General features: G+C 40.3%; 3 protein-coding genes and 2 pseudogenes across 5 annotated transcripts; 1 reads left to right on the top strand and 4 right to left on the bottom strand.

Annotated features, from left to right (window-relative positions):
* Positions 1 to 416: 416 nt before the first annotated feature.
* On the bottom strand, positions 417 to 2662 carry LOC122334502 (zona pellucida sperm-binding protein 3-like). 3 transcript variants are annotated; one of them, XM_043232495.1, is made up of 9 exons: positions 2520 to 2662; positions 2107 to 2438; positions 1564 to 1682; positions 1382 to 1485; positions 1135 to 1312; positions 902 to 1019; positions 741 to 823; positions 585 to 679; positions 417 to 509 (listed from the first exon to the last, which is right to left on the bottom strand). In XM_043232495.1, exons 1-9 carry the CDS (start codon positions 2626 to 2628, stop codon positions 448 to 450), a joined length of 1200 nt encoding a protein of 399 aa, XP_043088430.1. In that variant the 5' UTR covers positions 2629 to 2662; the 3' UTR covers positions 417 to 447. The 3 variants fall into 3 exon arrangements, with proteins under 3 accessions (XP_043088430.1, XP_043088428.1, XP_043088429.1); XM_043232493.1 differs by having other exon boundaries at positions 2107 to 2649; XM_043232494.1 differs by having other exon boundaries at positions 588 to 679; positions 2107 to 2649.
* Positions 2663 to 5571: 2909 nt separating this feature from the next.
* On the bottom strand, positions 5572 to 7548 carry LOC122334490 (zona pellucida sperm-binding protein 3-like). Its single transcript, XM_043232462.1, has 9 exons — positions 7392 to 7548; positions 6979 to 7310; positions 6721 to 6839; positions 6539 to 6642; positions 6292 to 6469; positions 6057 to 6174; positions 5896 to 5978; positions 5740 to 5834; positions 5572 to 5665 (listed from the first exon to the last, which is right to left on the bottom strand). The coding sequence occupies exons 1-9, from the start codon at positions 7498 to 7500 to the stop codon at positions 5589 to 5591; spliced, it is 1215 nt and encodes a 404-aa protein (XP_043088397.1). The 5' UTR covers positions 7501 to 7548; the 3' UTR covers positions 5572 to 5588.
* A 1417-nt stretch (positions 7549 to 8965) lies between these two features.
* On the top strand, positions 8966 to 18816 carry LOC122334430 (annotated as a pseudogene).
* Positions 13035 to 14998, bottom strand: LOC122334491 (zona pellucida sperm-binding protein 3-like). The gene is made up of 9 exons (XM_043232463.1): positions 14850 to 14998; positions 14437 to 14768; positions 14178 to 14296; positions 13996 to 14099; positions 13749 to 13926; positions 13516 to 13633; positions 13359 to 13441; positions 13203 to 13297; positions 13035 to 13128 (listed from the first exon to the last, which is right to left on the bottom strand). The coding sequence occupies exons 1-9, from the start codon at positions 14956 to 14958 to the stop codon at positions 13052 to 13054; spliced, it is 1215 nt and encodes a 404-aa protein (XP_043088398.1). The 5' UTR covers positions 14959 to 14998; the 3' UTR covers positions 13035 to 13051.
* Positions 18817 to 20279: 1463 nt separating the features above from the next.
* Positions 20280 to 22528, bottom strand: LOC122334429 (annotated as a pseudogene).
* Between the last annotated feature and the right edge of the window lie 1430 nt (positions 22529 to 23958).

The following is a 23958-nucleotide window of genomic DNA, read 5'->3' as shown; positions in this document are numbered from 1 at the left end:
TTACTTTTATTTCTGAGCGGTGACAGATATTAGCATGTCTTTAATGAGAGAGAGAATGAGATCACAAACGTTGTCTAATAAAAGCCTCTTAGAATCTTGCCTTGGAATTTAGCGCCAACCCTGATAAAACCCAACTGATCTAATCATCATGGAGACATTGATTAGGATGTTCATATGTTTGATTGGGGTTAGAGAAACTCCATGAGTGCATTAGACCTCCAGGACAAGATCTGAGGATTCCTGGTCGATCTAGAATCATTAACTCACAGCATTTCTTCTCCTCAGTTTCTTTCAACCATGTAGCCTTGCTTCTTGCATTGATGGAAGTTGTGGATAACTCAAGGGTTTGTTAAATCCAAATTGATCTTGAGGTTCCTTTAGAGAATTCTTAATCAAGCTTAAAACAAACACAGAAGTAAAGGTTTTCTACTCTTTATTAAACACCAGCTACAGCCTTTGCTGTTGAACCACTACAGGTCCAAATGAGGCCATGCCTTGCCACTGAACACCTAGAGGGCAGAAAAAAAGAAAAAACCTCAGAACTGTACTCAGTATCAAAAGCTATCGTCAAAGTAGCTACCTACCACCAAAGGGAGGAGAAGCTGCAACTCCAGCATCAGGGCCACATGTTGAGTCACAGCAACTGCAAACCTGGTGGTTCCCATCAGCAGCAGACCACCTGCAAGCAAGAAATATCAGAAACCGCACCTTCAGGGTGTTAGCAAGTGCCATAAACATACCCATTGGCAAAGGAACAGGACTTGTGGACAGCATCACTGGGTGTAGAAGCAAGGGTGGCATTCAGAAGACACGTTATGTAGATCTGCAAGGAGACACCACAGAGAGGGTGATGAGGGTGTCAAACCAGAACAGATGAACGAGTGCCAAATTCAGTACATACTGATGGACTAGATCTGTTCTGGAACATGAAGGCCTCCAGCTGGAACCTGAGCTTGTCATCCTGGGACCGAGGCACGAAGTGGGAGCTGGAACCAGTGAGCTTGGCATCCACAAAGCACCTGATGTAAAGAATGCCATGTCAACTACAGGATCAAACCACCAGACCTTACACCACTTATTAGACAATGGCTACAGGGAATGAACCAAGTTCAACAGCACCAGGTCACAGCTCACCCATGATTCTCAATGAAGGAATATCTCGGAAGGGAGGTTACGTCAGGTACTTGGGTGGCCACACAGCTGTCCACAAGCACACGCAGAGGGACATGGTTGTACACCTTCACAGACGCCTCAATATTAATAACGTCACCCAGGAAATACACATTTGAAGGCCTCTCATAGGACCAGTCATCTGCAAGAAAGAACGGTTTAGGCACAGCCTCATTCATGGAGCACAAAGCCTAAAAGAAACTGCACCTACCCAACATGAGCTTCAGGGAGAAGACCAAGATGTCCTCACCAACCACCGTTGAGGCATAAGGGACCCAAGCGGGCATCAAGGCATTACTGCTTACATTCTGAAGCCTGCAGTTCCAGGAGGCACCCATTAACTGGTCTAGTTGTGCCACCAGAAGCAGCAACACCAAGTCAAAGATCACTTACCTGGGATAGTGGCACTGAACACCAATAACTGCACTATCGGTACGAGTAATCGGAGCGTCACCGAGAGCCACAGGAGTATAGGTGACAGAAAACGTGTAGACAAGCTCATCCTCAGTCATCTGTAAGAGACTGACATAGTTATAGGGACCAATAGCCAGGGTCCCTCTGAGGCATAAGTCACAGCATGTAAGTGGCTGATACGTTCCTTAGTGCCAGTTTATCAAGAAACAGGGTGGGGGTTCTTTATTTGGATGGAAACGTGGCTATTGACCTCATCATTCAGTTTTATTTCAATAATGAGAAGTGTAATTTGAAACTAAATCAGGTCAAAGAAAAGTTTTGGCAGTTTGGATCCGCTTAAAGCAAACTTAAGGACAACTTTAAGCCAACACTGTGCCAAGGCAGTTACACAATCTGAAGGGGTGTTCTAACATTCCACCTGTACAGGATTCTCCCACTTGGTTTCTTATTGAGCCGAGGTCAATCTCAGTAAGAAACCAAGATTAAGTGTACTGTAGCTAAATATAGTAAGGATAGTTTTACCGTCGTCACACTGTTGCAGTCCTGCAGTGCATATTCAAAGATGAGAACCTTGGCGTTTGGGTCTTGACCAACAACAGGACAGCCTCCCATAGACAAACCAGACGGCTGGATAAGCTGACCATCACCAAACATGTCCTGCTGTACCTCCACATGAACCTGGCTCTCACTGCAAAGAACGGCTACACTACTGGGAGTCACAGGTTGTCTCAACTGGAAGTTGACCGCCACCTCGCTCGGCACTTCTGGGACAATGGGAAACCTCCAAGTCAAAGGCTTCACTGGAGCTTGCATCAGCTGCTTCTGCTGAAAATTAAGAGGGTCTTGTGCAACTCCTGTAGAGAGAAATAAAAACACTACTTGCAAAGGATTACAAAACGGATCATGATTAAAGAAAGAAACTATGGAAACTAGACCTGATGGCAACTTGATGCCTCTTGGACTGTAACCCAAACTTCCCCATGCTTTTGTCTGGTGAAAAAACACAGCCACAACCAGCACAAAAACACACTGCAGAAAGCCCATGCTGACAAATTCTGAGATGATAATCACCAGAGCTTGGCTTTGTCATTAAGTACAGCTTTGAATTAAGGTGGCTCCTCCCCTTTCAGGTTGATTGATTACATTTGATCTTCCTCTAGACCTGTAGAATTTATGCATTAGCAAATGAGAACATCCTAAAGGCAGGCTTTCTCAACCCTGGTACACTGTCCTACAAATTTTAGCTGCCACCCTAATCAAACACATCTGATTCAGCTAATTAAGCTGTTCAGGATTACCTTTAACCTACAGTAAGGTGAGTTTGATCAAGACTGGTACAAAACTCTGCAGGAAAGTGGCCCTCCAGGATTAGGGTTGAGGTTGGGGAATATAAAAAATGCCTGCCAGAAAACTGACAGACAAAATCTGTTAATATGCAAAATGCTTGCAAATGGTTAGCACTCCCATTTACAAACATAGAATGAGAACTGTATATTGTGTCACTTTCCATAAAATTAATTAGTAGTTTATTAGGATCAAAAGGAAATGATGATAATGTGGCGTGTGAGAATCTGATGAATTCAATCTTTTAGTCATTTAAATTATATGATAACTACATATAGTTAGACTGTATAAAACTACTTGGTTGGCATATAGCTTTCCTTCTGGATCCCCAAAGCAAAGTTTTGTGCTCTTTGCAAGTAAAAACATTGTTGGTTTCTTGAACATTAAAAACAACATGTAAGAGATGTGGTTGTTAAACACCTTGGGTAAATATTTTAAAATGTGGATCTGTGAAATGAGAAAAGTTCATACATACATTTGAAACGTTTTCTGAGGTAAAAATTTATTTGTTCGCCTTTTTTTTTTAAAAAAGAAGGTTGAATTAACTATCAGAAACTAAACAAAAAAACAACCAATACCAGTCATCCGACTTTTGAAAAAAATTACATCATAAAACCAATTTCATTTAAATGCGATAGACAGTGAGCCTTAAGACAATGTGTGTAATCTTTTAAACTTGTGTGGCTGTAATTATTTTACTCAAATGTTGAAGTGAAATGTATATTTGTACTTTACAATTTGCAATAATCTATGGGATGGGAATAAAATTAAAATTAATGCTTCTGAAATAACCCAAATAAACAATGTATAATGTTGCTTTATGAGATTCAGAAAAATGCCAATAAGAATATTAGTCCTAAGAAGCAGCTATACTGATAATTCATTGTCTATAGCATGATGCTGTGCTCAAAAGCAGGATCAACACAAAAACACTGACGATACTCTCAGGGGGGTATTCCAGAAAGCAGGTTATGTGACATACCTGAGTATGTTTAAGGATTAATTCGTGGATAACCTCAACTTTCGGTTCCAAAAACGGAGGTAAGTTTCTGGGTATGTAACCATAGCAACTGACTCTCTGAAGATAATCTGCTCGGGAGCAGGTTATGTTTCAGTGTAATTTCGTTTCAGAAGGTTGGTGATCATGGCGTGCCCTTTTGAGGAGGATCCTGTGGACGTAGAAGCACAAATTATACGTTTTTTTTCATCGGGAGATGGTTATAAGACCACGTATTGATGTATTTGCATACCCTAATGAATATTTGAAAGAGCGTTATCATTTTTCAAAAGATTCCTTAGTTTAACACGTCTTTTAAAACCGCATAAATTTTAATAAAAGTATGTTGTAGACTTTTCTTTAAGACCCTTAAAACCTAAACTTGCAAAATCCAAATGACCTCTTTAAGAGATTTTAGGTTATTAAATCAGCTCTGGAAAAATATAGCATTACTTGAGTAGTAATACCCTCAGACATCATGCCCATAGACTCCTGGCTAAACATCAGGGCCATACTCTTAAAGATTCCAAGAATCCTATCACAGACCTCCTAACTTAGCTCAAACTGAGTGAAGAAAAGAAACTTATCTTAGTGAGGAGGTGGAGATGATCCCATTGCTGCTTTTACCTGTCTCTTACACATTATATATAGTCTATTTTTTATTTACCATGCTGTCATTCTTGTCGTATTTTATAGAAAACAGCAACATTTCTTTTTGAAAGTGCTGCAACTGCTTGTGTGATCACTTATAGATTGAATTATTCAACTTGCTAAGTGTTAGGGATTACTTTTATTTCTGAGCTGTGACAGATATCAGCATGTCTTTAAAGAGGTCACAAACGTGGTCTAAGGCAAGGTTCCTAAAATCTTGCTCTGATAAAACCCAACTGATCTAATGATCATGGAAACAATGATTAGGATGTTCATATATTTGATTAGGGTTAGAGCTAAACTCTGTAGTGCATTAGACCTCCAGGGCAAGATCCGAGGAGTCCTAATCGGTGTAGCATCATATTAACTCACACCATCTCTTCTCCCTCATGTTCTTTCAACCATGTAGCCTTGCTTCATGCATTGATGGATGTTGTGGATAACTAGGGTTTGTTAAATCCAAATTGATATTGGGGTTTTGAAGTGGAAACCAGTGGCCACCTTGAAGCATTAAAGTTAAAAATGGACAAGGATCAGAGTGTGGTCCTGAACGCAATTAGTGAAACTGGTCTAAGAAACAGAACCAGGTTTTTACACCAATTCCAGGCATTAAATGCTCATTTAAAACTGGTGTTTCCCTGTTACCAAAAAGCCTTACGTCAGTAGAGGTTGTGCAAGTTTAGCACCTAAAATCAAGTGGGCAAGACTGGCATTGATACTTGAACTGAGGGTGCCTTTATCATGCGTATTTAAAACCAAAATGGGAGGCCTTCATTCTAGTCCAGAACACTGTCAAACATGCAATCTAGAGGACAAACCATTCTGTTACCTACAAGGTAGTTTACCACTTAAAATGCAATGCAAGAGACCAACAGTGCTGCAAGGAAGGCACAAACGCCAAGTCATTGAAAACGCACATTGTCTAGGTATGCCACTCTAATGGAGTACCCCCTTGGAGAATTCTTAGTCAAGCTTAAAACAGACAAACACAGAAGTAAAGGTTTACTCTTTATTAATCACCAGCTACAGTCTTTGTTTGCTGTTGAACCACTACAGGTCCAAATGAGGCCATGCCTTGCCACTGAACACCTAGAGGGGAGAAAATAAAATAACCCTCAGAACTGCACTCAGTATCAAAAGCTATCATCAAAGTAGCTACCTACCACCAAAGGGAGGAGAAGCTGCAACTCCAGCATCTGGGCCACATGTTGAGTCACAGCAACTGCAAACCTGGTGGTTCCCATCAGCAGCAGACCACCTGCAAGCAAGAAATATCAGAAACCGCACCTTCAGGGTGTTAGCAAGTGCCATAAACATACCCATTGGCAAAGGAACAGGACTTGTGGACAGCATCACTGGGTGTAGAAGCAAGGGTGGCATTCAGAAGACACGTTATGTAGATCTGCAAGGAGACACCACAGAGAGGGTGATGAGGGTGTCAAACCAGAACAGATGAACGAGTGCCAAATTCAATACATACTGATGGACTAGATCTGTTCTGGAACATGAAGGCCTCCAGCTGGAACCGGAGCTTGTCATCCTGGGATCGAGGCACGAAGTGGGAGCTGGAACCCGTGAGCTTGGCATCCACAAAGCACCTGAGGTAAAGAACGCCATGTCAACTACAGGATCAAACCACCAGACCTCACACCAATACTTAGATGAAGTGGCTACAGGCAATGAACCAAGTTCAACAGCACCAGGTCACAGCTTACCCATGATTCTCAATGAAGGAATATCTCGGAAGGGAGGTTACGTCAGGTACTTGGGTGGCCACACAGCTGTCCACAAGCACACGCAAAGGGACATGGTTGTACACCTTCACAGACGCCTCAATATTAATAACGTCACCCAGGAAATACACGTTTGAAGGCCTCTCATAGGACCAGTCATCTGCAAGAAAGAACGGTTTAGGCACAGCCTCATTCATACAGCACAAGGCCTAAAAGAAACTGCACCTACCCAACATGAGCTTCAGGGAGAAGACCAAGATGTCCTCACCAAACGCCGTTGAGGCATAAGGGACCCAAGCTGGCATCAAGGCATTACTGCTTACATTCTGAAGCCTGCAGATCCAGGAGGCACCCATTAACTGGTCTAGTTGTGCCACCAGAAGCAGCAACACCAAGTCAAAGATCACTTACCTGGGATAGTGGCACTGAACACCAATAACTGCACTATTGGTACGAGTAATCGGAGCATCACCGAGAGCCACAGGAGTATAGGTGACAGAAAACGTGTAGACAAGCTCATCCTCAGTCATCTGTAAGAGATGGACGTAGTTATATGGACCAATAGCTAGGTGCCCTCTCGGAGGCTCATGTCACTCATGGAGTAGGGTCAGGCTCAGTAAGAAACCAAGATTAAGTGTACTAGAGATAGTATAGTAAGGATAGTTTTACCATCACCACACTGTTGCAGTCCTGCAGTGCATATTCAAAGATGAGAACCTTGGCGTTTGGGTCTTGACCAACAACAGGACAGCCTCCCATAGACAAACCAGATGGCTGGATGAGCTGACCATTGCCAAACATGTCCTGCTGTACCTCCACATGAACCTGGCTCTCACTGCAAAGAACAGCTACACTACTGGGAGTCACAGGTTGTCTCAACTGGAAGTTGACCGGCACCTCGCTCGGCACTTCTGGGACAATGGGAAACCTCCAAGTCAAAGGCTTCACTGGAGCTTGCATCAGCTGCTTCTGCTGAAAATTAAGAGGGTCTTGTGCAACTCCTGTAGAGAGAAATAAAAATGCCACTTGCAAAGGATTTCAAAACCGATCATGATTAAGGAAAGAAACTATGGTAGCTAGACCTGATGGCAGCTTGATGCCTCTTGGACTGTAACCCAAACGTCCCCATGCTTTTGTCTGGTCAAACACCACAGTCACAACCAGCACAAAAACACATTGCAGAAAGCCCATGCTGACAAATTCTGAGATGACAATCACAACAGCTTGGCTTTGTCATTAAGTACAGCTTTGAATGAAGGTGGCTCCTCCCCTTTCAGGTTGATTGATTACATTTGATCCTACTCTAGACCTGTAGAATTTATGCATTAGCAAATGAGAACATCCTAAAGGCAGGCTTTCTCAACCATGGTACACTGTCCTACAAATTTTAGCTGCTACCCTAATCAAACACATCTGATTCAGCTAATTAAGCTGTTCAGGATTACTTTTAACCTATAGTAAGGTGAGTTTGATCAAGACTGGTGCAAAACTCTGCAGGAAAGTGGCCCTCCAGGATTAGGGTTGAGGTTGGGGCATATGAAATATGTCTGTCAGAAAACTGACAGACAAAATCTGTTAACATGCAAAATGCTTGCAAATGGTTAGCACTCCCATTTACAAACATAGAATGAGAACTGTATATTGTGTCACTTGCCATAAAATTAATTAGTAGTTCATTAGGATCAAAAGGAAATGATGATAATGTGGCGTGTGAGAATCTGATGAATTCAATCTTTTAGTCATTTAAATTATATGATAACTACATATAGTTAGAATGTATAAAACTACTTGGTTGGCATATATCTTTCCTTCTGTATCCCCAAAGCAAAGTTTTGTGCTCTTTACAAGTAGAAAAAATTTACACCAGTATAGGTTTCTTGAACATTAAAATTGACATGTAAGAGATTTGGTTGTTAAACACCTTGGGTAAATATTTTAAAATGTGAATCTGTGAAATGAGAAAAGTTCATACATACATTTGAAATGTTTTCTGAGGTAAAAATTTATGTTCGCCTTTTTTTAAAAAAAAAAAAAAAAAACGGTTGAATTAACTATCAGAAACTAAACAAAAAAAAACAACCAATACCAGTCATCCGACTTTTGAAAGAAATTACATCATAAAACCAATTTCATTTAAATGCGATAGACAGTGTGTCTTAAGACAATGTGTGTAATCTTATAAACTTGTGTGGCTGTAATTATTTTACTCAAATGTTGAAGTGAAATGTATATTTGTACTTTACGACTTGCAATAATCTATGGGATGGGAATAAAATTAAAATGAATTCTTCTTAAATAACTCAATTAAACAATGTATAATGTTGCTTTATGAGATTCAGAAAAATGCCAATAAGAATATTAGTCCTAAGAAGCAGCTGTACTGATAATTCATTGTCTATAGCATGATGCTGTGCTCAAGAGGAGGATCAACACAAAAACACTGATGATACTCTCAGGGGGGTATTCCAGAAAGCAGGTTATGTGACATACCTGAGTATGTTTAAGGATAAATTTGTGGATAACCTCAACTTTCGGTTCCAAAAACGAAGGTAAGTTTCTGGGTATGTATGTAACCATAGCAACTGACTCTCTGAAGATAATCTGCTCGGGAGCAGGTTATGTTTCAGTGTAATTTCGTTTCAGAAGGTTGGTGATCATGGCGTGCCCTTTTGAGGAGGATCCTGTGGACGTAGAAGCACAAATTATACAACGTTTTTTTTCGTCGGGAGATGGTTATAAGACCACGTATTGATGTATTTGCATACCCTAATGAATATTTTAAAGAGCGGTATCGTTTTTCAAAAGATTCCTTAGTTTATTTAACACGTCTTTTAAAACCGCACATCGTAAATGTGACAAACCGCGGTTCTGCGCTAAAACATTCTGTGCATAGCACTTAGGTTTTTTGTGTCTGGCAATTTTTTGTACAGTGTGGGCGATTCGGAGCATGTGGGAAAGGCAACTGTGTGTAGAGCCGTTCGTTCAGTATGTCTGGCACTTAAACAGTTCTTACCCACGGTACAGTTCCCTGGCCATAAACCTCTGCTTGTTATTAAAGACGAATTCCACAGAGTGGCAGGTTTGTCCTTTGTAGTAAAATCTATGACGCATATTTAATCATATTAGTTATATCTATACATGTATTCATTATGCGCACACACACTTCATACTTCCATAACTTTCTGTTTCAGGGTTTCCAAATGTAATTGGGTGCATTGATGGCACTCACATTCCTATTAAAGCTCCATCAATAAATGAGGGAGACTGTTAATAGGAAATCTGTTTATAGTATCAATGTGCAGGTAACAACTTTATTCTCTTCTTAAAATCATTAAAGTCATTGCTTTTTCCACTAACAAGGTAATATGTGAAGCAACTGAAATAACTACCAATGTTGAGGCAAAATGGCCAGGATCTGTGCATAATGCCAGAATTTTCCGCGAGTCATCATTAAGCCAGACATTTCAGCAGGGTAGGTTTTACTTTATACAAATTTTGTTCCTTTTTACTATATTTGTGTTGTACACTTCAATCATTACAGGACAGTACAATGGTTACTTGCTGGTGGACAGAGGATAGCCTTGTCTGCCCTATTTAATGACACCCTACCCTGAACCTGAGCCTGGACCACAGACACGCTTTAACCTGGCTTACAGCCGAACACGGGCCAAGGTGGAGATGACTATAGGGATCCTCAAATCTCGGTTTCAGTGTCTGCGTGGGCTCCGGGTTAGTCCAGAGAGGGCATGCGACATTATAGTGGCTTGTGTTGTGCTTCACAATATTGCCACTATAAGAGGAGAGAGCCACCCTCCTTGTATTGAGGAAGATGGCCCAGAGGAACACCTACAGATTTTACAGGCCAACAGAGACGGAAGACTTTTGAGAGACAGGATCCGTCAAAATTACTTTTATTAGTTTTTTTGCACTGGTCTGCCAGGCAGTTTTTTGTTTTTTTGTTTTTTTTGGAAAAAATATAAAAAATAAAAATTTAATAAAAATGTTTTTTTATGTTGCTTTATATATATATATATATATATATATATATATATATATATATATATACACACACACACACACACACAACACTTAACATACAACAGATTATTCTGACAGAATATTCAGACAAGTTCTCACCTTAAGGTGATACTCCAGTAATTCAATTTCAAATGTTGCCTTTTTTAACGAGGAGCCTTTTCTCTTCCATTTGAAGCTGTATAAGGTCCATCTCCATGCCACTTTTCCTTATTTGTTTTTGAAGATGGACCTTATACAGCTCCTTTGCTGGCAACTAGGAAGGAGGAAAAAATGTAATAAATGAGATTGTTTAGTCAGACAATATAATTAATATGGACACCTGGACACAAATTGTTACCCTGCTTAGATGTGTGCTGAGGTTGAAGGACCCTCATCTGCGGGCAAATCCTAGGTATGTACTGTGAAAGGACAATGACAGTTTGTTACTCTAATGCAAAAAGGGCAATACATTATAATGGAATACATAATACCTCAATGGATCTACCAGCATTGTCCACTTCTATCACAGCAGATGTGGTGTCTTCATCTTCATCATCTTCATCCTACAGGAGAAATATTCAAGTATACATTATTTGGCAAAAAAAACCCTAAAAGCAACTAATGGTACCAGACAACAAATCACTTACAACTGTGACAGACTGTGTTCTTTCTGGAGGGTTAGTTAGACGGGATTCAGTCTTCTTTCTATTAGCTACATGACAGAATGAATATACTAAATCCTGTTATAATAATAGTTCAGTAATTGTGTAATCAAATATTACCTTTTTGCAGAATGTTTTTGTGTTTCATTTTGACATTTTTTGACAAGCCAACTCTCTTGCTTTAGCTGATGCAGCTGTATTGCTTCTTTTTAATATTATTGGCTTAAACTCCTCATAAGCATGCATTAAAACCTCTAACTCCGCCTCGGTGAAATACGCCGCTCTCTTTTTTTTTCGCTTTGAGTTTCCATGGTGACTCGTGAAATCGAGATCCATTGAAAATGTCTTTATATATGCACCGTGCATGCGCATTAACTCTGGGTAACCAGTCGGAGGTTGATTAAACTAACTCTTCTCAGGTGTTTTGGAACCGACATACTTATGGTATGCCTGTCTGGGGTAAATCAACCCAGAGGTTATGATTTATCAAATGGTAAGTTAACCAAGCTTTCTGGAATACCCCCCTTACCCCTTCCACAGTTAAGACATCCTACAAAACTCTCAGAAAAGACGTCAGGGTGGATGTTTGGTGGTTTACAAAATGTAAGATCTTTGTCAGGATACAACCATTGTTCAATAGATTAATACCAGCTGATTTTGACAAGTTTATACTGTGAAATTTTAATAAAATAAATTTTAATAAAAGTATGTTGTAGACTTTTCTTTAAGACCCTTAAAACCTAAACTTGCAAAATCCAAATGACCTCTTTAAGAGATTTTAGGTTATTAAATCAGCTCTGGAAAAATATAGCATTACTTGAGTAGTAATACCCTCAAACATCATGCCCATAGACAGCTGGCTAAACGTCAGGGCCATACTCTTAAAGATTCCAAGAATCCTATCACAGACCTCCTAACGTAGCTCAAACTGAGTGAAGAAAAGAAACTTATCTTAGTGAAGAGGTGGAGATAATCCCATTGCTGCTTTTACCTGTCTCTTACACATTATATATAGTCTATTTTTTATTTACCATGCTGTCATTCTTGTCGTATTTTATAGAAAACAGCAACATTTCTTTTTGAAAGTGCTGCAACTGCTTGTGTGATCACTTATAGATTGAATTATTCAACTTGCTAAAAGTGTTAGGGATTACTTTTATTTCTGAGCTGTGACAGATATCAGCATGTCTTTAAAGAGGTCACAAACGTGGTCTAAAGCAAGGTTCCTAAAATCTTGCACTGATAAAACCCAACTGATCTAATGATCATGGAAACAATGATTAGGATGTTCATATATTTGATTAGGGTTAGAGCTAAACTCTGCAGTGCATTAGACCTCCAGGGCAAGAGCTGAGGAGTCCTGATCTGTGTAGCATCATATTAACTCACACCATCTCTTCTCCCTCATGTTCTTTCAACCATGTAGCCTTGCTTCATGCATTGATGGATGTTGTGGATAATTCAAGGGTTTGTTAAATCCAAATTGATCTTGGCGTTTTGAAATGGAAAACAGTGGCCACCTTGAAGCATTAAAGTTAAAAATGGACAAGGATCAGAGTGTGGTCCTGAATGCAATTAATGAAACTGGTCTAAGAAACAGAACCAGGTTTTTTTTTTTTTTTTTTACACCAATTCCAGGCATTAAATGCTCATTTAAAATTGGTGTTTCCCTGTTACCAAAAAGCCTTACGTCAGTAGAGGTTGTGCAAGTTTAGCACCTAAAATCAAGTGGGCAAGACTGGCATTGATACTTGAACTGAGGGTGCCTTTATCATGCGTATTTAAAACCAAAATTGAAGGCCTTCATTCTAGTCCAGAACACTGTCAAACATGCAATCTAGAGGACAAACCATTCTGTTACCTACAAGGTAGTTTACCACTTAAGATGCAAAGCAAGAGACCTACAGTGCGTCAAGGAAGGCACAAACGCCTAATCATTAAAAAAAAAAAAAAAAAAAAAAACCCATTGTCTAGGTATGCCACTCTTCTAATGGAGTACCCCCTTGGAGAATTCTTAGTCAAGCTTAAAACAGACAAACACAGAAGTAAAGGTTTACTCTTTATTAAAGACCAGCTACAGTCTTTGTTTGCTGTTGAACCACTACAGGTCCAAATGAGGCCATGCCTTGCCACTGAACACCTAGAGGGGAGAAAATAAAATACCCCTCAGAACTGCGCTCAGTATCAAAAGCTATCGTCAAAGTAGCTACCTACCACCAAAGGGAGGAGAAGCTGCAACTCCAGCATCTGGGCCACATGTTGAGTCACAGCAACTGCAAACCTGGTGGTTCCCATCAGCAGCAAACCACCTGCAAGCAAGAAATATCAGAAACGGCACCTTCAGGGTGTTCGCAAGTGCCATAAACATACCCGTTAGCAAAGGAACAGGACTTGCGGACAGCGTCACTGGGTGTAGAAGCAAGGGTGGCATTCAGAAGACACGTTATGTAGATCTGCAAGGAGACGCCACAGAGAGGGTGATGAGGGGTGTCAAACCAGAACAGATGAACGAGAGCCAAATACATACTGATGGACTAGATCTGTTCTGGAACATGAAGGCCTCCAGCTGGAACCGGAGCTTGTCATCCTGGGATCGAGGCACGAAGTGGGAGCTGGAACCTGTGAGCTTGGCATCCACAAAGCACCTGATGTAAAGGACGCCATGTCAACTACAGGATCAAACCACCAGACCTTACACCACTTATTAGACAATGGCTACAGGGAATGAACCAAGTTCAACAGCACCAGGTCACAGCTCACCCATGATTCTCAATGAAGGAATATCTCGGAAGGGAGGTTACGTCAGGTACTTGGGTGGCCACACAGCTGTCCACAAGCACACGCAGAGGGACATGGTTGTACACCTTCACAGACGCCTCAATATTAATAACATCACCCAGGAAATACACATTTGAAGGCCTCTCATAGGACCAGTCATCTGCAAGAAAGAACGGTTTAGGCACAGCCTCATTCATACAGCACAAGGCCTAAAAGAAACTGCACCTACCCAACATGAGCTTCAGGGAGAAGACCAAGATGTCCTCACCAACCACCGTTGAGGCATAAGGGACCCAAGCGGGCATCAAGGCATTACTGCTTACATTCTGAAGCCTGCAGTTCCAGGAGTCACCCATTAACTGGTCTAGTTGTGCCACCAGAAGCAGAAACACGAAGTCAAAGATCACTTACCTGGGATAGTGGCACTGAATACCAATAACTGCACTATTGGTACGAGTAATCGGAGCATCACCGAGAGCCACAGGAGTATAGGTGACAGAAAACGTGTAGACAAGCTCATCCTCAGTCATCTGTAAGAGATGGACCGGAGTTATATGGACCAATAGCTAGGTGCCCTCTCGGAGGCTCATGTCACTGATGGAGTAGGGTCAGGCTCAGTAAGAAACCAAGATTAAGTGTACTATAGATAGTATAGTAAGGATAGTTTTACCATCACCACACTGTTGCAGTCCTGTAGCGCATATTCAAAGATGAGAACCTTGGCGTTTGGGTCTTGACCAACAACAGGACAGCCTCCCATAGACAAACCAGATGGCTGGATGAGCTGACCATTGCCAAACATGTCCTGCTGTACCTCCACATGAACCTGGCTCTCACTGCATAGAACGGCTACACTACTGGGAGTCACAGGTTGTCTCAACTGGAAGTTGACCGCCACCTCGCTCGGCACTTCTGGGACAATGGGAAACCTCCAAGTCAAAGGCTTCACTGGAGCTTGCATCAGCTGCTTCTGCTGAAAATTAAGAGGGTCTTGTGCAACTCCTGTAGAGAGAAATGAAAACACCACTTGCAAAGGATTTCAAAACAGATCATGATTAAGGAAAGAAACTATGGAAGCTAGACCTGATGGCAGCTTGATGCCTCTTGGACTGTAACCCAAACGTCCCCATGCTTTTGTCTGGTCAAACACCACAGCCACAACCAGCACAAAAACACGTTGCAGGAAGCCCATGCTGACAAATTCTGAGATGATAATCACCAGAGCTTGGCTTTGTCATTAAGTACAGCTTTGAATGAAGGTGGCTCCTCCCCTTTCAGGTTGATTGATTACATTTGATCCTACTCTAGACCTGTAGAATTTATGCATTAGCAAATGAGAACATCCTAAAGGCAGGCTTTCTCAACCATGGTACACTGTCCTACAAATTTTAGCTGCTACCCTAATCAAACACATCTGATTCAGCTAATTAAGCTGTTCAGGATTACTTTTAACCTATAGTAAGGTGAGTTTGATCAAGACTGGTGCAAAACTCTGCAGGAAAGTGGCCCTCCAGGATTAGGGTTGAGGTTGGGGCATATGAAATATGTCTGTCAGAAAACTGACAGACAAAATCTGTTAACATGCAAAATGCTTGCAAATGGTTAGCACTCCCATTTACAAACATAGAATGAGAACTGTATATTGTGTCACTTGCCATCAAATTAATTAGTAGTTCATTAGGATCAAAAGGAAATGATGATAATGTGGCGTGTGAGAATCTGATGAATTCAATCTTTTAGTCATTTAAATTATATGATAACTACATATAGTTAGACTGTATAAAACTACGTGGTTGGCATATAGCTTTCCTTCTGGATCCCCAAAGCAAAGTTTTGTGCTCTTTGCAAGTAAAAACATTGTTGGTTTCTTGAACATTAAAAACAACATGTAAGAGATGTGGTTGTTAAACACCTTGGGTAAATATTTTAAAATGTGGATCTGTGAAATGAGAAAAGTTCATACATATATTTGAAACGTTTTCTGAGGTAAAAATTTATTTGTTCGCCTTTTTTTTTAAAAAAAAAAGGTTGAATTAACTATCAGAAACTAAACAAAAAAACAACCAATACCAGTCATCCGACTTGAAATTACATCAAAAAACCAATTTCATTTAAATGCGATAGACAGTGAGTCTTAAGACAATGTGTGTAATCTTATAAACTTGTGTGGCTGTAATTATTTTACTCAAATGTTGAAGTGAAATGTATATTTGTACTTTACAACTTGCAATAATCTATGGGATGGGAATAAAATTAAAATGAATGCTTCTGAAATAACCCAAATAAACAATGTATAATGTTGCTTTATGAGATTCAATAAAATATCAATAAGAATATTAGTCCTAAGAAGCAGCTATACTGATAATTCATTGTCTATAGCATGATGCTGTGCTCAAAAGCAGGATCAACACAAAAACACTGATGATACTCTCAGGGGGGAATTCCAGAAAGCAGGTTATGTGACATACCTGAGTATGTTTAAGGATAAATTTGTGGATAACCTCAACTTTCGGTTCCAAAAACGGAGGTAAGTTTCTGGGTATGTAACCATAGCAACTGACTCTCTGAAGATAATCTGCTCGGGAGCAGGTTATGTTTCAGTGTAATTTCGTTTCAGAAGGTTGGTGATCATGGCGTGCCCTTTTGAGGAGGATCCTGTGGACGTAGAAGCACAAATTATACAACGTTTTTTTTCATTGGGAGATGGTTATAAGACCACGTATTGATGTATTTGCATACCCTAATGAATATTTGAAAGAGCGTTATCGTTTTTCAAAAGATTCCTTAGTTTATTTAACACGTCTTTTAAAACCGCACATCGTAAATGTGACAAACCGCGGTTCTGCGCTAAAACATTCTGTGCATAGCACTTAGGTTTTTTGTGTCTGGCCATTTTTTGTACAGTGTGGGCGATTCGGAGCATGTGGGAAAGGCAACTGTATGTCGAGCCATTCGTTCAGTATGTCTGGCACTTAAACAGTTCTTACCCACGGTACAGTTCCCTGGCCATAAACCTCTGCTTGTTATTAAAGAGGAATTCCACAGAGTGGCATGTTTGTCCTTTGTAGTAAAATCTATGACGCATATTTAATCATATTATTTATATCTATACATGAATTCATTATGCGCACACACACTTTATACTTCCATAACTTTCTGTTTCAGGGTTTCCAAATGTAATTGGGTGCATTGATGGCACTCACATTCCTATTAAAGCTCCATCAATAAATGAGGGAGACTGTTAATAGGAAATCGGTTTATAGTATCAATGTGCAGGTAACAACTTTATTCTCTTCTTAAAATCATTAAAGTCATTACTTTTTCCACTAACAAGGTAATATGTGAAGCAACCCAAATAACTACCAATGTCGAGGCAAAATGGCCAGGATCTGTGCATAATGCCAGAATTTTCCGCGAGTCATCATTAAGCCAGACATTTCAGCAGGGTAGGTTTTACTTTATACAAATTTTGTTCCTTTTTACTATATTTGTGTTGTACACTTCAATCATTACAGGACAGTACAATGGTTACTTGCTGGGGGACAGAGGATACCCTTATCTGCCCTATTTAATGACACCCTACCCTGAACCTGAGCCTGGACCACAGACACGCTTTAACCTGGCTCACAGCCGAACACGGGCCAAGGTGGAGATGACTATAGGGATCCTCAAATCTCGGTTTCAGTGTCTGTGTGGGCTCCGGGTTAGTCCAGAGAGGGCATGCGACATTATAGTGGCTTGTGTTGTGCTTCACAATATTGCCACTATAAGAGGAGAGAGCCACCCTCCTTGTATTGAGGAAGATGGCCCAGAGGAACACCTACAGATTTTACAGGCCAACAGAGACGGAAGACTTTTGAGAGACAGGATCTGTCAAAATTACTTTTATTAGTTTTTTGCACTGGTCTGCCAGGCAGTTTTTTGTTTTGTTTTTTTTTTTGGAAAAAAAATAAAATTTAATAAAAATGTTTTTTTATGTTGCTTTATATATATACACACACACACACACAACACTTAACATACAACAGATTATTCTGACAGAATATTCAGACAGAAGTTCTCACCTTAAGGTGATACACCAGTAATTCAATTTCAAATGCTGCCTTTTTAACGAGGAGCCTTTTCTCTTCCATTTGAAGCTGTATAAGGTCCATCTCCATGCCACTTTTCCTTATTTGTTTTTGAAGATGGACCTTATACAGCTCCTTTGCTGGCAACTAGGAAGGAGGAAAAAATGTAATAAATGAGATTGTTTGGTCAGACAATATAATTAATATGGACACCTGGACACAAATTGTTACCCTGCTTAGATGTGTGCTGAGGTTGAAGGACCCTCATCTGCGGGCAAATCCCTAGGTATGTACTGTGAAAGGACAATGACAGTTTGTTACTCTAATGCAAAAAGGGCAATACATTATAATGGAATACATAATACCTCAATGGATCTACCAGCATTGTCCACTTCTATCACAGCAGATGTGGTGTCTTCATCTTCATCATCTTCATCCTACAGGAGAAATATTCAAGTATACATTATTTGGCAAAAAAAACCTTATTAGCTACATGACAGAATGAATATACTAAATCCTGTTATAATAATAGTTCAGTAATTGTGTAATCAAATATTACCTTTTTGCAGAATGTTTTGTGTTTCATTTTGACATTTTTGACAAGCCAACTCTCTTGCTTTAGCTGATGCAGCTGTATTGCTTCTTTTTAATATTATTGGCTTAAACTCCTCATAAGCATGCATTAAAACCTCTAACTCCGCCTCGGTGAAATACGCCGCTCTCTTTTTTTCGCTTTGAGTTTCCATGGTGACTCGTGAAATCAGAGATCCATTGAAAATGTCTTTATATATGCACCGTGCACGCGCATTAACTCTGGGTAACCAGTTGGAGGTTGATTAAACTAACTCTTCTCAGGTGTTTTGGAACCGACATACTTATGGTATGCCTGTCTGGGGTAAATCAACCCAGAGGTTATGATTTATCAAATGGTAAGTTAACCAAGCTTTCTGGAATACCCCCCTGACCCCTTCCACAGTTAAGACATCCTACAAAACTCTCAGAAAAGACGTCAGGGTGGATGTTTGGTGGTTTACAAAATGTAAGATCTGTGTCAGGATACAACCATTGTTCAATAGATTAATACCAGCTGATTTTGACAAGTTTATACTGTGAAATTTTAATAAAATAAATTTTAATAAAAGTATGTTGTAGACTTTTCTTTTAGACCCTTAAAACCTAAACTTGCAAAATCCGAATGACCTCTTTAAGAGATTTTAGGTTATTAAATCAGCTCTGGAAAAATATAGCATTACTTGAGTAGTAATACCCTCAGACATCATGCCCATAGACAGCTGGCTAAACGTCAGGGCCATACTCTTAAAGATTCCAAGAATCCTATCACAGACCTCCTAACTTAGCTAAAACTGAGTGAAGAAAAGAAACTTATCTTAGTGAGGAGGTGGAGATGATCCCATTGCTGCTTTTACCTGTCTCTTACACATTATATATAGTCTATTTTTTATTTACCATGCTGTCATTCTTGTCGTATTTTATAGAAAACAGCAACATTTCTTTTTGAAAGTGCTGCAACTGCTTGTGTGATCACTTATAGATTGAATTATTCAACTTGCTAAAAGTGTTATGGATTACTTTTATTTCTGAGCTGTGACAGGTATCAGCATGTCTTTAAAGAGGTCACAAACGTGGTCTAAGGCAAGGTTCCTAAAATCTTGCTCTGATAAAACCCAACTGATCTAATGATCATGGAAACAATTAGGATGTTCATATATTTGATTAGGGTTAGAGCTAAACTCTGTAGTGCATTAGACCTCCAGGGCAAGATCCGAGGAGTCCTAATCGGTGTAGCATCATATTAACTCACACCATCTCTTCTCCCTCATGTTCTTTCAACCATGTAGCCTTGCTTCATGCATTGATGGAAGTTGTGGATAACTAGGGTTTGTTAAATCCAAATTGATATTGGGGTTTTGAAGTGGAAACCAGTGGCCACCTTGAAGCATTAAAGTTAAAAATGGACAAGGATCAGAGTGTGGTCCTGAACGCAATTAGTGAAACTGGTCTAAGAAACAGAACCAGGTTTTTACACCAATTCCAGGCATTAAATGCTCATTTAAAACTGGTGTTTCCCTGTTACCAAAAAGCCTTACGTCAGTAGAGGTTGTGCAAGTTTAGCACCTAAAATCAAGTGGGCAAGACTGGCATTGATACTTGAACTGAGGGTGCCTTTATCATGCATATTTAAAACCAAAATGGGAGGCCTTCATTCTAGTCCAGAACACTGTCAAACATGCAATCTAGAAGACAAACCATTCTGTTACCTACAAGGTAGTTTACCACTTAAGATGCAATGCAAGAGACCAACAGTGCTTCAAGGAAGGCACAAACGCCTAATCATTGAAAATACAATTGTCTAGGTATGCCACTCTAATGGAGTACCCCTTGGAGAATTCTTAGTCAAGCTTAAAACAGACAAACACAGAAGTAAAGGTTTTCTACTCTTTATTAAACACCAGCTACAGTCTTTGTTTGCTGTTGAACCACTACAGGTCCAAATGAGGCCATGCCTTGCCACTGAACACCTAGAGGGGAAAAATAAAACAACCCTCAGAACTGCGCTCAGTATCAAAAGCTATCGTCAAAGTAGCTACCTACCACCAAAGGGAGGAGAAGCTGCAACTCCAGCATCTGGGCCACATGTTGAGTCACAGCAACTGCAAACCTGGTGGTTCCCATCAGCAGCAAACCACCTGCAAGCAAGAAATAATCAGAAACAGCACCTTCAGGGTGTTCGCAAGTGCCATAAACATACCCGTTAGCAAAGGAACAGGACTTGCGGGACAGCGTCACTGGGTGTAGAAGCAAGGGTGGCATTCAGAAGACACGTTATGTAGATCTGCAAGGAGACGCCACAGAGAAGGTGATGAGGGTGTCAAACCAGAGCAGATGAACGAGTGCCAAATTCAATACATACTGATGGACTAGATCTGTTCTGGAACATGAAAGCCTCCAGCTGGAACCTGAGCTTGTCATCCTGGGATCGAGGCACGAAGTGGGAGCTGGAACCCGTGAGCTTGGCATCCACAAAGCACCTGAGGTAAAGAACACCATGTCAACTACAGGATCAAACCACCAGACCTCACACCAATTCTTAGATGAAGTGGCTACAGGCAATGAACCAAGTTCAACAGCACCAGGTCACAGCTTACCCATGATTCTCAATGAAGGAATATCTCGGAAGGGAGGTTACGTCAGGTACTTGGGTGGCCACACAGCTGTCCACAAGCACACGCAAAGGGACATGGTTGTACACCTTCACAGACGCCTCAATATTAATAACGTCACCCAGGAAATACACGTTTGAAGGCCTCTCATAGGACCAGTCATCTGTAAGAAAGAACGGTTTAGGCACAGCCTCATTCATACAGCACAATACCTAAAAAGAAACTGCACCTACCCAACATGAGCTTCAGGGAGAAGACCAAGATATCCTCACCAACCACCGTTGAGGCATAAGGGACCCAAGCTGGCATCAAGGCATTACTGCTTACATTCTGAAGCCTGCAGTTCCAGGAGGCACCCATTAACTGGTCTAGTTGTGCCACCAGAAGCAGCAACACCAAGTCAAAGATCACTTACCTGGGATAGTGGCACTGAACACCAATAACTGCACTATCGGTACGAGTAATCGGAGCGTCACCGAGAGCCACAGGAGTATAGGTGACAAAACGTGTAGACAAGCTCATCCTCAGTCATCTGTAAGAGATGGACATAGTTATATGGACCAATAGCTAGGTGCCCTCTCGGAGGCATAAGTCACAGCAGTTAAGTGGCTAATACTTTCTTCAGTGCCAGTTTATCAAGGTGGGGGTTCTTTATTTGGATGGACACATGGCTATTGACCTCAGCATTCAATTTTATTTCAATAATGAGAAGTGTACTTTGCCCGAACTTTTCTTTGACCTGATTTAGTTTCAGTTTGGATCAGCTTAAAGCAAACTTAAGGACAACTTTGAGCTAACACTGCTCCAAGGCAGTTACACAATCTGAAGGGGTGTTCTAAAATTCCACCTGTACAGGATTCTCCTCCCACTTGTTTTATTGAGCAGAGGTCAGGCTCAAGAAGCCAAGAGTAAATGTACTATAGCCAATATAGTAAGGATAGTTTTACCATCACACACTGTTGCAGTCCTGTAGTGCATATTCAAAGATGAGAACCTTGGCGTTTGGGTCTTGACCAACAACAGGACAGCCTCCCATAGACAGACCAGATGGCTGGATGAGCTGACCATCACCAAACATGTCCTGCTGTACCTCCACATGAACCTGGCTCTCACTGCATAGAACAGCTACACTACTGGGAGTCACAGGTTGTCTCAACTGGAAGTTGACCGCCACCTCGCTCGGCACTTCTGGGACAATGGGAAACCTCCAAGTCAAAGGCTTCACTGGAGCTTGCATCAGCTGCTTCTGCTGAAAATTAAGAGGGTCTTGTGCAACTCCTGTAGAGAGAAATAAAAACGCCACTTGCAAAGGATTTCAAAACAGATCATGATTAAGGAAAGAAACTATGGTAGCTAGACCTGATGGCAGCTTGATGCCTCTTGGACTGTAACCCAAACGTCCCCATGCTTTTGTCTGGTCAAACACCACAGCCACAACCAGCACAAAAACACATTGCAGGAAGCCCATGCTGACAAATTCTGAGATGACAATCACAACAGCTTGGCTTTGTCATTAAGTACAGCTTTGAATGAAGGTGGCTCCTCCCTTTCAGGTTGATTGATTACATTTGATCCTACTCTAGACCTGTAGAATTTATGCATTAGCAAATGAGAACATCCTAAAGGCAGGCTTTCTCAACCATGGTACACTGTCCTACAAATTTTAGCTGCTACCCCAATCAAACACATCTGATTCAGCTAATTAAGCTGTTCAGGATTACTTTTAACCTATAGTAAGGTGAGTTTGATCAAGACTGGTTCAAAACTCTGCAGGAAAGTGGCCCTCCAGGATTAGGGTTGAGGTTGGGGAATATGAAAAATGTCTGTCAGAAAACTGACAGACAAAATCTGTTAACATGCAAAATGCTTGCAAATGGTTAGCACTCCCATTTACAAACATAGAATGAGAACTGTATATTGTGTCACTTGCCATAAAATTAAATAGTAGTTCATTAGGATCAAAAGGAAATGATGATAATATTGCGTGTGAGAATCTGATGAATTCAATCTTTTAGTCATTTAAATTATATGATAACTACATATAGTTAGACTGTATAAAACTACTTGGTTGGCATATAGCTTTCCTTCTGTATCCCCAAAGCAAAGTTTTGTGCTCTTTACAAGTAGAAAAAATTTACACCAGTATAGGTTTCTTGAACATTAAAATTGACATGTAAGAGATGTGGTTGTTAAACACCTTGGGTAAATATTTTAAAATGTGAATCTGTGAAATGAGAAAAGTTCATACATACATTTGAAATGTTTTCTGAGGTAAAAATGTATGTGTTCGCCTTTTTTTTTTTAAAAAAAAGAAAACGGTTGAATTAACTATCAGAAACTAAACAAAAAAAAACAACCAATACCAGTCATCCGACTTTTGAAAGAAATTACATCATAAAACCAATTTCATTTAAATGCGATAGACAGTGTGTCTTAAGACAATGTGTGTAATCTTATAAACTTGTGTGGCTGTAATTATTTTACTCAAATGTTGAAGTGAAATGTATATTTGTACTTTACAACTTGCAATAATCTATGGGATGGGAATAAAATTAAAATGAATGCTTCTTAAATAACTCAATTAAACAATGTATAATGTTGCTTTATGAGATTCAGAAAAATGCCAATAAGAATATTAGTCCTAAGAAGCAGCTATACTGATAATTCATTGTCTATAGCATGATGCTGTGCTCAAGAGGAGGATCAACACAAAAACACTGATGATACTCTCAGGGGGGAATTCCAGAAAGCAGGTTATGTGACATACCTGGGTATGTTTAAGGGTAAGTTCGTGGATAACCTCAACTTTCAGTTCCAAAAACGGAGGTAACTTTCTGGGTATGTATGTAACCATAACAACTGACTCTCTGAAGATAACCTGCTCGGGAGCAGGTTATGTTTCAGAGTAACTTCGTTTCAGAAGGTTGGTGAGCATGGCGT

This window comes from Puntigrus tetrazona, unplaced genomic scaffold, assembly GCF_018831695.1.
Source record: "Puntigrus tetrazona isolate hp1 unplaced genomic scaffold, ASM1883169v1 S000000528, whole genome shotgun sequence".
NCBI classification, from domain to species: domain Eukaryota; kingdom Metazoa; phylum Chordata; class Actinopteri; order Cypriniformes; family Cyprinidae; genus Puntigrus; species Puntigrus tetrazona.
The sequence above is the reverse complement of the archived record's forward strand: the minus strand, read 5'-3'. Positions and strand labels throughout refer to the sequence as shown.

Coding starts and splice junctions, on each gene's coding strand:
- LOC122334491 (XM_043232463.1), bottom strand. CDS start 14,958: ATGGGCTTCCTGCAACGTGTTTTTGTGCTGGTTGTGGCTGTGGTGTTT. Junction 14,769..14,849: donor AGGCATCAAGCTGCCATCAG/GTCTAGCTTCCA, acceptor TTCTCTCTACAG/GAGTTGCACAAGACCCTCTT. Junction 14,297..14,436: donor ACTGCAACAGTGTGGTGATG/GTAAAACTATCC, acceptor CATCTCTTACAG/ATGACTGAGGATGAGCTTGT.
- LOC122334490 (XM_043232462.1), bottom strand. CDS start 7,500: ATGGGCTTTCTGCAATGTGTTTTTGTGCTGGTTGTGACTGTGGTGTTT. Junction 7,311..7,391: donor AGGCATCAAGCTGCCATCAG/GTCTAGCTACCA, acceptor TTCTCTCTACAG/GAGTTGCACAAGACCCTCTT. Junction 6,175..6,291: donor TCCTTCATTGAGAATCATGG/GTAAGCTGTGAC, acceptor TCTTTACCTCAG/GTGCTTTGTGGATGCCAAGC.
- LOC122334502 (XM_043232493.1), bottom strand. CDS start 2,628: ATGGGCTTTCTGCAGTGTGTTTTTGTGCTGGTTGTGGCTGTGTTTTTT. Junction 1,486..1,563: donor GTTCAGTGCCACTATCCCAG/GTAAGTGATCTT, acceptor CTGGAACTGCAG/GCTTCAGAATGTAAGCAGTA. Junction 680..740: donor TCCTGTTCCTTTGCCAATGG/GTATGTTTATGG, acceptor TCTTGCTTGCAG/GTGGTCTGCTGCTGATGGGA.